General features: G+C 37.3%; 1 protein-coding gene across 1 annotated transcript in view; it reads right to left on the reverse strand.

Moving 5' to 3' along the window:
• The window catches only part of Malrd1 (MAM and LDL receptor class A domain containing 1), a 641297-nt gene that overhangs the window by 443956 nt on the left and 184028 nt on the right, over window positions 1-13313 (reverse strand). The window contains exon 18 of the mRNA XM_051151281.1: window positions 10924-11011. Coding sequence (XP_051007238.1) covers window positions 10924-11011 — 88 coding nt within the window. The remainder of the gene's footprint in view (window positions 1-10923; window positions 11012-13313) is intronic.

Consider the following 13313-nt stretch of genomic DNA (forward strand, 5'->3'; position numbering starts at 1 on the left):
AAAACTAAAGGCATCCTCTCCCAATGAGGCCAAATAAGACATACCACCTAGGGGAAAGGGATCTAAAGGTAGGCAACATAGTTACAGACAGCCCATGTTCTGATCATTAGGGAGCACACTTGAAGAGCAAGCTACACATCTGCCACATATGTGTAAGGGGTCTACATCCAGCCTATGTGTTCTCTTCGGTTGGTGGTTCAGTCTTTGTGAGCACCCATGGGTTCAGGTTTGTTCACTTTGTAGGTATTCTTGTGATGTCCTTGATCCCTCCAGCTCCTTCTATCCCTCCTCCAACTCTTCCACAAAATACTATTTTCCCCATAGTATTTCTTTATGATGTCTCTCTCTCTCTCTTTTGTACTGTTTATTCTATATTTATCTGTTCTTTCACGGGTACCATATGGTCTTTCATAGTATATCTTCAAGTGTTTATACCCATCATCTCCTTTATTCTTTAATTTCAGTTGGGAGAGCCTTGGCCTGAGTATGTCAGCACAGGGTTCTCACAAAGATTACAGCAACCTCACCTTCCTTTCTTCTCTTTATATGTCTTTGAAACCCATCTGCTGACCCTGACTTATTGGGTAATCTAATCCCAACTGCACCCCCAAAGTCCCATCTGTAAATATCATCAGAAAGAAGATTAGGATTTCAGTCTATTAATTTGGGCAACACAAGCATTCAGTTTCTTGAAAATGCTGTGGGCTTTGTGGTTTGAACTATAATTGCTAAGGCTAAGGCTAAATGGGTAGTAATAATAGAATTTGTTTCTTTAAAGAAATAAACAAACACAATGGGAGATTTTCCAGTTGAAACAAAAATTGCATAAACAACATTCAAATGGCATCTTTCCAAGCCCACTGAGAAGCAGAGATTAGTCTGCTTTGATCTGATCATCTTCCACATCACTAAGCCACAGGGAAACCAAAACACCTGCACATCTGTCCTGGGGAAGATTTCCTAAATTGATGACTGAGGCTCCAGATGGACTCAATGTTCTAACTCCATGCTCTGTGAATTCCTTGCAACAAATATGATAAACTTCGGGCTATGCTAATACAATCTTTTTTACAAAACAGATTTTCTAGCTTCTTTTATTCTTGAATTCTCCCTCTGCAGCCATTCCCACACTGATCATTAAGCAAACAGGATGAATATCATATCATGCTTAGTCCTTGATAAAGTTTACCAGCTTTAGATATAACTATCCAGTTATATCTTAATTCTCAGAGCTGTTATTTATGTCTCTCTAGAGGTAACAGTGAATATGTTTTTCCTATGACCTTTCATGTTAAGAAATGCCTTTCATTTGAAATTCTAGAAGTTTATTTGAGCTTAAACTCAATAACTCAACACTATTGAGAATGTGGAACTATTTGTACCTCCAGGGCCAGGGCACACAAATTTTCTATGGCATTGAATACAATAACAAACAAAACTCAGAGTGAAAGAGCTCCATATTGTAGGATCCAATAAAGGAATGTATCTTAACCTTACTAATGTTGTGACCCTTTAATAAAATACTTCATGTTGTGGTGAGCCCCAACCAAAGCATTATTTTTGTTGCTATTTCATCACTACGATTTTGCTAGTTACAAGTCATAATGTAAAATCTGTGTTTCCCAGTGGTCTTAGGTGACCCAAATGAAAGGGTCATACTCTCCAAATGGGTCAGAACTCTCAGGTTGCAAAGTGTCTAAATAAAGGGTGTAAACTCTACATAAGTGAAGTTCAACACAGTTGCGGGCCAGGTATGGTAGTGCATGCCTTTTATCCCAATACTGGGAAAGCCAAAGCAGGCAGATTATGGATTTTGGGTCCAGTGTGTTCTACATAGAATGTTCCAGGCCAAAGAGGGATAAATAGTGACACTCTGTCTCAAACAATAACAACAAAACAAAATCCTACCAGTTACTGTTTAAAAATTACTTATAGCAATTACAATACAATTTGCTGCATATTATGATATATTACACAGTTTATTTTTTTATGATTGATAGAAAATCTAGTCTTCTAAAATATGTTCACTTAACCCATCAAAGGTGTACCATACCCTATGCACTCCATTCCAGATCACAGATCAGTCTGCATATCCCGAGGCTTGCTGTCAAATAGGACAGACTTGTGAGACCCCTGTTTTCCACCCTCTCTGCCTGCTGGGTTCCCCTAGGTAAGACCAGCAGTGGTGAGATATGCCATGCTCCCTGTGCACTCCATTCCTGGCCCACATCTCTGCCTGTATCCCTAGGATCCTGCTGCCCCATAGACAAGAAGGTGAGGCCCATCCTCCCACCACCAATGCCCTACACACTGGTCTCAGTAAAATATTCCCAACAGAGGTAAACCACACCTGCTCCAGTACAACATCATCTAGCCCACAATTCAACCTGCATTATCTGAGGCATGTCAATACCAGAGACAACCAGATGTCTAAAAGCAACTATAAGGTCATAGTCAATAAAAGCCTGAGCAATACAGCACCATGGGAAACCAGCTATCTTTCTACAACAAACCAAAAGTATATCCTAACACAGCTGAAGCACAGAAAATGACCTTCAATCCAATCTTGTGAAGGTTATAGAGACCTTTAAAGAAGAAAAAAAATAAATCCCTTGAAAAATACAAGAAAATACAACCAAACAGGTAAAGAAAATTACCTGTTTTCAGGAACTGAAAATGGAAATAGAAACAATAAAGAAAACACAAACTGAGGGAACCTTGGAGATGTAAAACGCAAGTAAGAGAACAGAAACTACTGACACAAGAGCAACCAACAAAACACAAGAGATGGAAGAAAGAATCTCAGGTGTAGAGAATACCATAGAAGAAATTGATGCATCAATAAAAAAAGAAAATGTCAAATCTAATACAAAACATCCATGAAATTTGGGACACTGAAAAGACCACACCAACTAAGAACAATTCATGCAGAGTACCTAGATCCCCCTGTTCAGATATACCCTATGGACAGCTCACTCTCCAAGATTGTTGAAGAGCAGGGACTGCTTCTGACATGAATTCTGTTGCCTGCAATTTGATCACTTCCTCTTGGTGAGGAGGCCCTGTGGGCACACAGAGGAAGAGGATGCAGGCTATTCAGATGAGATCTGACAGGCTATGGTCAGACAGTGGGGAAGAAGATCACCCCACATTCAGATGTCTAGGGGAGGAAAATAGAGCAGATGAAGGAGGGAGGGTGAGGGGATAACAATTGCACTGTATAATGAATAAATTATAATAAATAAATTAATAAATATTTTACAAGGAATAATAGGAATAGAAGAAGATTCCCACTCATAGGTGCAGGAAATATCTTCAACAAAATCATAGAAGAAAATTTCCCTGACCTAAAGAAAGAGAAGCTTACAGAATACCAAATAGATTGAACCAAAAAAGAAAATCCTTCTGCCACATAACAATAAAAACAGTAAATGTACAGATCAAATAAAAAATATTACAAGCCACAAGGAAAAATAGTCCAAGTGACATATAAAAATAGACATAATAAAACTACATGAGACTTTTCAACAGAGACTTTAAAAGCCAGAAATGGCTGGGCAGATGTGTTGCAGTTTCTAAGAGACCACAGATGCCAGAGCATGCACAGACTATTTCCAACAAACCTATCAATTGCCATAGATTGAGAAAGCAAGATATTCCATGAAAAACTTTTTTAAAAATATCTTTGCACAAATCCAGCCCTACAGAGGATATTAGAAGAAAAACTCCAACACAAGGAGGTTAACCACACCCAAAAAAACCCACAAATAAATGAATAAACACAACAGCAAAACAAAAGAAGGGAAACACACACACACATACACACACATTACCATACCACCAACAAATTTACACTAACAATAATTGGTCATTAATATCTCTCAACATCGATGGACTCAATTCTCTAATAAAAAGACACGCGTAATAGAATGGATGCAAAAACAAGATCTATCATTCTGCTACATACAAGAAACATACCTCAGAAACAAAGACAGGAATGACCACAGAGTACAGGGGTAGAAAAAAATTTTTTTCCAAGCAAATGTATCCAAGAAACAAGATGAAGTAATCATTCTAATACCTAACAAAATAGAATTTCAACAAAAATTAATCAAGAGAGATGGAGAAGGACATTTGTTACTCCTTTAAGTAAAAACCCACCAAGATGAAGTCTCAATTTTGAATATCTATGCACTAAATACAAATATACCCACGTTGTAAAAGAAGCATCATTAGCTTAAATCACACATCAAACCAAACACATTAATTGGAGGAAACTTCAACACCCCACTTTCATCAATGAACAGGTCATTAAGACAGAAAATAAAGAGAGCAATAACAAATCCAACAGACCTTGTAAATCAAAAAGACCTAGCAAACATATACAGAACATTTCATGCAAACACAAAAGAATTTTTTTCTTATCACCTCACAGAACCCTCTCCAAAACTGACCACATAGTCCTAAAGCAAGTCTCAACAGTTACAAAAAATGAAACAATCCTCTGTATCTTATCAGACCACCATGGATTAAATCTGGACTTCAGGAACAAAAGAAACAACAGAAAGCCTAAAAACTCATGAAAACTTAACAACTCTATTCAATGATCAATGGGTTAAGGAAGAAATAAAAACAAAAAAAAATTAAAGATTTTCTAGACTTCAATGAAAATTAAGGCAGAATATACCTACACTTATGGGAAACAATGAAAGGAGTGCTAAGAGAAAAGTTCTTGATAGATACTACTTACCAAAATTAAATCAAGATCAATTAAACAATTTAAATAGCCTTATAACCCCTAAGGAAATAGAATCAGTCATTAAAAGTCTTCTGAGCAAAAAAACAAACAAACAAAAAAACAAAAAGAAAAACAAAACAGAAAACCAAAAAAACCTTGGGCCAGACCAGATGTTTTTGGCACAGAATTCTATCATACTTTCTAAAAAGAAAAATAATTTCAGACCTATTTCTGTTTTGAACATTGATACAAAAACACTCAATAAAATACGTACAAACTGAATCCAAGAACACACAAAAATACCCTCCACAATGTTCAAGTAGATTTCATCCCAGGGATGCAGGGATTGATCAATATATGAAAAACCAACAATATAATCCACCATATTTTTAAAAATTAAAGTAAAAAGACACACAATCTTCTCATTAGATACTGAAAACCCCTTTGACAAAACCCCAACACGTTGTCATGCTAAAAAAAATTCTTACAGACATCAGGGATACAAGGACACTATATAAACATAATAAGGAGAAAATTCAGCAAGGCAATAGGCAACATCAAATTAAACGGGGAGAAACTTAAAGCAATCTCACTAAAATCAGGGACAAGGCAAGGCTGTCCACTCTCACTAGATCTCCTCAATATAGTACTTGAAGTCTTGGCTAGAGCAATAGGATACCTAAAGGAGACCAAAGGGGTACAAATTGGAAAGGAAGAAGTTGAAATATCACTATTCATGGATGATATGATAGTACACAAGAACAGCCCAAAAAATTCAACCAAGTAACTCCTCCAGCTGATAAGTACCTTCAGCAAAGTGGCTGGATACACAGTTAACTCAAAACATGAGCAATCCTTCTTTATACAAACAATAAATGTGCTGAGAAAGAAATTAGGGAAACAATACCCTTGACAATAGCCACAAACAATATAAAGTATCTTGGTGTTACTCTAACCAAGCAAGTGAAACACCTGCATGACAGAAACTTCCAAAAAGGATTGAAGGAGATATTAGAGGATGGAAAGATCTCCCCTGCTCATGGATCTGTAAATTAACATAGTAAAAATTGACATTTTACCAAAAACAACCTACAGATTCATCGCAATTCCCATCAAAAGTCCAACAGAATTCTTGACAGATCTGGAAAGAGCAATTCTCAGCTTCATATGGAAAAAAAAAGAAACCCAGGATAGCTGAAACAATCGTGTACAATAAAATAACTTCTGGATGTATCACCATTCCTGATTTCAAGCTGTTCTACAGAGAAATGGTATTAAAAACTTCATAGTATTAGTATAAATACAGAAAGTTTGGTCAATGAAATCTAATTTTAAAAGACATAAATAAGCCACACATGTACACACAGCTGATTTTTTAAAAAGAAGCCAAAACTATACAATGGAAACAAAAAGCACCATGAAAAACTAGTGCTGGTCTAACGGGATGGCTGCATGTAGAAGAATGCAAATAGATCCATATTTATCATTCTGCACAAAACTCAAGTCCAAGTGGATCAAAGACCTCAACATAAACCCATATACACTAAAGCTATTAGAAGAGAAAGTGGGGAAGAGCCTTGAATGCACTGGTTCTAGCTAAACAGAAGAAAGCTACCTTAACAGAACATCAACAGCTCATTTTATAGATGAACGATTAATGAATGGGCCCTCATGAAACTGAAAAGCTTCTGTATGACAAAGGATACTGACAACAGGACAAAACATCAGCCTACAGAATAGGAAATCATCTTCACCAACTCTACATCTGACAAATGGTTACTATCCAAAAAAAAAATGTAATGAACTCAAGAAATTAAAGACCAAAACAACTCGACTAACTCAATTAAAAATGAGGTATATATCTAAACAGAGAATTCTCAAGAAAGGAATCCCTAATGTCTAAGAAGCACTTAAATAAATGTTCAATGTTCATAATCACTCAGAAAATGTAAACCAAAACAACCCTTTAAAATTCCATCTTAGACCATCATAATGGCCAAAATAAAAAAACTCAAATGACAGCACACGCTGACTAGAATGTGGAGCAAAGGGAACACTCCTCCACTGCTGGTAGGAGTGCCAATTTATACAATCACCATGGAAATCAATCTGGCAATTCCTTAGAAATGTGGGGAAAGTTCTACCTAACGAGTATAGATGCCAAGAATCACACCAAACCATTTAAAAAACAACAACAACAAAGGATATTGACTGTGTGCCATGAAGAGACAATAAACAGTATAAAACGCCCTGATTAGTAATAGCTAGAATATTTTTTAACAATTTAACATATCATGAATTGCAGAATGTGAAATTTATTTAGGAATAATTTCTAGGGGAAAATGAAGGGCTAATACGTGTTTTAACTACTGATAAGCATACCAGAAGTTTTACTTAACTAATAATTAGAAGAAACACATTGATATAAAAATACATATTGAGTAAGAAACAAAAGCTTTGTATACAATTAAAATTAATTGTCATTAGCATAAAATAAACTATTATACATATAAGAAATTAGAAAATAGAAAGATCATGATGATGTCACAGAGCAAAGTAAAAAAAAAAAAAAACTCCCCGATAAACCTACTGGTGAACAATGAGAGCGTGGAGCTGAGAAGCTTGCAATACTGCTGTCTTGGATGAGGGAATAGACAGAAAGATATGGGAACTATTCTAAGTTGTAGTCAGCAGAGTTTGCCGCAGAACAAGTATAGGAGGAAGTCAAAGGTCACGGCCGAAATTAAGCCTAGGGTTGTTGGATAAAAATGGTATCATATAAAGCAACAAGAAACGTGTAGAGGAAGAAAGGTTGCCCCTGATGCAAGATAAATGAAAAATCACCGCTGTGCTAGCTATTTCTATAAAATAGCAGGTGATACAGAAAGCATAGGCACTTCAGAAATTAGGTACATTATTTGCGTTGATATCTTCAAGAGTTTTAATTTTCATTCTACCTCATTGTACCACTTAACAATATAATGGTTGCTCAGTACTGAAAGCAAATTGCTGACCATAAATGACTCTACAGGTACTTGTCCACCATAGCCGACATGATAACAGGAGAAAAGCAGCTGAGAAGTATAAAGAGAAATATCTTACTAAGTCTTTAATTTTTGTTTATGTTCATTGAACAAAAGCCTGTATGACATTCTTTTATGGAATATTCAGCTTCAAGGGACATTTGGTTTGGAACAAAAACAAAAAACAAAAAAAACAAAATTTAAAAAAGCCTCCTTTGTTATGAAGTTAACACAGAGACAAGCAGTTCAGACAGGTTTTAAAGTTTCATATTTTTCTTCCCAAACTTGAACCAGAAAACTGGGACTAATGATCTGTAACAGATACTTCCTGACTCTGCCTCTGCCTCCAGCACCGCCACACTGGCTATCTTAATATCATTAGCCACAGAACGAATTTAGCAAAATAACTGGAGAATCTAGAGCTTCAGAGGTGAGCCGCCCTGCTTTTCTGTATTCTTTCTTTCTTCTTCTTCAGTGTCCCCAAAGCCACAGCAATTCTAAATCTGAACTGGGAAATCATATAAGACAATTTTAGGCTGTAATATCATTCCTGTCCTGAAATTTTATGGTCATCTGGATCACTTGTATCCTGTATATTAATATTTTTTACCGATGCAGAGCAGAAATCATACAAGGTTCATGCGTCTGATTATCAATGTGCAAGTGGTTCACATCATGGACTCAAGATATAGATACGGCTGGGTAACTTGTTGCTTCATTTCTCAGTGTAAAGCTAGATAGCTAAGCTACCGATTGTACTCAACAGTTACCATCTATCGACCTTGGATTGACCAGTCATTATTCTCAACCCTTAAAGCTTTATAGGACTGGTCTGGGACTGTAGTTCAGTAGTATCAGAGTTGCCTAGCACCCATGGAATCCCCATCCCAGCCCTAGCAGTACAAAAAGGATGTAAAATTATGTAAAACGCATATTCTAATGTTGTAATATGAACCCTATTCACAAATTCTCTGGATAGAAATTTATACATTTTCTGCCCTTACCAATCTCCCTGTAGATAGAGAATTGTTGCCATCACTCCAACGACAGGCCTAACTTCGTGACTTATCCCCCAGTGGATGTGGGTACATATATGCACACCATAACCGATTGTGGGGTATGGTTGTGCTTTCCATCCTCTGACTTGACAACTGACATCTGAGACAGGAATGTGGCCCTTCAGCTCTGGTCCCAAAGAGTCAGGACATGTGGAATGCAGATCCATGGCTTAGAACTTGAATGGGTTTTGTTGAGCTCCAAATAAGAAATTGATATCATTGCTATTCTTGTTTTAACTTAACCTACATGTTTGAGAGCGAGAAGTGAATTTTGTCGTTATATGCAAATGAGACTTGCCTTTCAATAAATCTGTCTGACATACAATGGTGTATATTTTTATGTGGAAGCATTTAATACCTAAGAGATAATAAATAGAAGGTATAATGAAGGTAATTAAAATTAGCTTTCCCTTCAGAAAATGTTTATTATTATCCCTGCCTGCCATTACTAGGCTAGTTTAGAGAGATAGAATGGCCAGAAAATAATATACCTGCTTTTCTACAACTATCATTATTATTGGGAAAAAGAGAAATTTCACTATAAGGGTAATAGGTGGTGCTTACAAAATAAACTTAGTGAGTAAAGATAGAAAATGCCAGAGAGAAAAAAAAAAACTATGCATATGACATTGTAAGGATTTCTTGAATAAGCAGAAGTTGAATAGAGCCCAAGAAGAAGCCCTGGAGGGGAATGAATGGACACTCAGAAGAAGCACATGCCAAGAAGAGGGAGAAGCCCAGACTACAAACTGACCTGGAGTGAATGAGAACTAGGTAGGACACCTTCTTTTACAGTTGGGGAGCAAACAGACTCACTGTGAAAAGGGGAGCCATGAAGTCAGAGGAAGCCAGTCATCTATTATTCCTGAGTCCTTACCCGAAGTTTGCTTTTGCTCTGAATAAGTCAGGTAGTCTTAGGAAGACGGTGATGATAGTGTGGGTTTGAGCTTATTATCTAAGTTTAAAAGGACACGTTGAGCTGCTGTTGTGAGAATAAGGCACGAGATCAAAGGAGAGAAACAGAGCAAATTCAATCTCAGAGACAATGGTGGCTTGGGGCAAGGGCAAATGAGTGGGTTGGTTCTGAGGTAAAAATTAAAATGACCAGGTATGTGAATATGTAATGGACACATTTACTAAAATATGAGGCAGTGACGAAGCATCCCTCTTACTGGCTTTCCAGAGAAGATTTGGCTATGTATAGTGTTCTTCAGAATAGTTGGAGACTAATGACAGCAATCAATGCTGCCTGAATGATGGTATGTGAAGATTCCTACCTACAGAGAAATAATGATGTGGAGCTACTGAGCATGCCTTAAGCTCTTCTAGCCAGGGATGCCAAGGTGATAGGGCAACACTGAGAAGGATAGCTGCAGCCCAGCTGGGCATGGTGATGGACACCTTTAATCCCATCACTCAGAGACACAGGGAGACAAACCTCTGAGTTCAAGGCCAGCCTGATTTACAAAAAAAAGTTCCAGAACAGTGAGAAAGTCTATACAGAGAAACCCTGTTTTGAAAAAACAAGCAAACCAAAAAGCAAAGAACAAACAAACAAACAAACAAAGATAGTAACAATTCGGGTGCTCTTGTGTCCCAGTATACTCATCAAATGACTATTTTCAGTAGATATAAATAAAGCAAAAGCACAGCAACTAGGTTGCAAACAATACCTAAGAATAGAGTATAGCCAAAATTTAAAGTATCAGTGTCATTGAAGATAAATGAGATACTCAGGATGTTTTTTTTTTTTTTTAATGCAATGTGACAACAAAGAATTCAGCAATTACTATATCGAAATGGTTGTTTTTATAATCATTTAAGTCTCACAAATATCATGAAATTGCAATATAATATCAGATATGATTTCGTATATGATAGTAGATAGAAATAACAGATTCAAACATCTTTACTATGTTTCAAAAGCTTAAGACTAAATACTAGTAATGATTTACAGTAATTTTTCTACTGTCAATACATTTGAAAAACTTTAAAAATGAAGACATGGTAGGTTATTTTTAAATATGAAGCATTGGTTTCCTTGGCAATTCATCCAAGCAAATAGATTAGGAAATTCTCATTTATTTGAAATGGTCTCTCTTACCTGGGTAGAGGGTGCAATTCATGAATGATAGATCATCAATCGCAATATCTCCAGTGAAACCATCTCCCACTGAGGCCACTATCAGGATCTAAGGTATAAAAGAAAGGTGTTGAACTATGAGTGAAATTATAGAAACCTGAGGAGGAAAAGGAATTCACAAGGCTGGGGAGAAGGCTCATTCAGTAAAGTGCTTTCTATGAAACTATGAGGTCCTGAGTTTGATTCCTTACATACACATACAAATTTTGGGCGCTGTTGGGTACCTTTAATTTCTGCACCGGGGAAGTGTAGACGAGAGGACTCTAGGGGTCCACTGTACAAGTGGTCTAGCCCAGTGGTTCTCAGCCTTCCTAATGCTGCAACCCTTTAATACAGATCCCATGTTGTGGTAACCACCAACCGCAAAATTATTTTCATTGCTATTTTATAATTGTTTGTTTGTTTGTTGGAAACAGGGTATCTCTGTGTAGTCTTGGCTGCCCTGGACTTACTTTGCTGACCATGCTGGCTTCAAACTCAGAGATCTACCTGCCTCTGCCTTCCTGAATGCTAGGATTAAAGGCATGTGCCACCATGCCTGCCTGCTACTTCATAACTGTAATTTTGCTGCTGTTATGAATCATAGTGTAAATATTTTGGATAGAGAAGGTTGATGAAGGGGTCAGAGGACCCATAGGTTACACTGGGACAGTATAACTTAGATCTCTGAAGCTTGTCTACTCTCCCCTCGTCCAAGGTTTCCCTTTTGTCTTTCAGCAAGAGTTTATCTACTTCTGAGGTTAAATGTCCTCACTCTTCCAGAAGCCCCTTTCCCCTATTTACTTGATTAATGCGTGACATTTGGAGCAATTTTTTCCCCATGGATCTGAAACTGGCTAATATGTATTGACCTCCTTTGGAATCACATTAATCACAGCAATTCACATGACTTTGGTCCTGTTATAGGATCTGTAGTTCCACCCAAACCCCAGGAAAAAAAGGAAATACTGGCAAGCCACTATGGTGTCTGGCAGACTGCGATTAAAGTTGGGACTTCTTGTAATAGAATTAATCATGATAAATTATTTTAATACTTATGCTAATGTTTGGCTTTCTTACTAGGCATCTAGCTATAATTTAATAAAAAAAGAACTCGTGGCAAGCCCAAAGTTTTTAAGAGGCGTCCATTCTCTTTTCCACTATTAGAGGAAAATAATCTCCATTTCATTTTCCACAAACACTGAATGTGGAAGCTGATATTTTATTTTACTTTTCTTGTCAAATTCTATCCTGCACTGAATGTTATCCTGCTCTCATCAACTGATAACCCAGTCCAAAGAAGGAGATTTAAAAAGCCAGATTTGCTGACCTCAAAACTCTTGGTAACTCCCCCAAACTTTACTTTTTTCTTTTTTGATATTTCTGCGGCCAGGACATCATAACAACTTGTCAACATGAGAAAGAGTTAAGCCTAGGCAAATACAGTTTACCTGATACTGACCAAGAAGAATTCATGTACTTGAAAATGCATTGTTGGCATCACCATTGTGATGGGGGAAAATATTATATGAAGTTGCTCCACAGAAGGAAATCCAAACCTGGTACTCTAAACTCAGTAAAAAATGCTGTGGCTGACATAATGCTGTTGTTTAACTAAATTGACAGACAGTGCATGTTCACGGCCTTGGCCAAGCACCACCCCTGGCCTAATTAGAGAAGCTTCTCTTTGCCATGGTAAATCATGAATGCAGAGATATGTGACTCATCCAGGTTCTGAGAATAAGTGACAGTTGAGTGCTCAGCCCGATAAAAGGCATTTATAGCATCCCCTCTAAGGTTCAGGGAACACTGTGGAAAATAGTAGAAAGAAAATAGACTTTCAAATGCACTTCAAGGAATGAAAAGGCCACTGCCCCATGGTTACACAACTTGGGCTGCCTACCCTAGATAAGGTCTGTCAACTGCCTATTAAAGCTCAGAAAGGACTCGAGTTGTCTCCTGATGGATTCTGGTGTGTGTGTTTGGGGGGGGGGGTAATTGATTGTAGTTGTGTACCACAGAGGAGCCCACCTTAGTCCCAACAGACAACTCCAAATCACAATCATACAGGCAATACTAGTTAAAATCAGCTGGTGGCAAACCAAAAAGACGTGAAGGTGGGAAGGGGACCTGCGTGGAGGAGGAGGGAGGGTGAGGAATGGAAGGCTGATATGAAGGAATGTGTGGACAGGGTGAGAATAATCACAATGCATTGGACACCTGCACATAAATGTCCAAAATGCAGAAAATATATTCAGGGCCAATTCCTACAAATATTATTAATTAGTAAGCAGAATCCAACCATCAAAATTGGCGAAAATGACTCCAAAAGTTATGTATTGAAGAAGGTCTACAGTTAGCTGCAAAATGAC

This window comes from Acomys russatus, chromosome 9 (genome assembly GCF_903995435.1).
Source record: "Acomys russatus chromosome 9, mAcoRus1.1, whole genome shotgun sequence".
Lineage (NCBI taxonomy): Eukaryota > Metazoa > Chordata > Mammalia > Rodentia > Muridae > Acomys > Acomys russatus.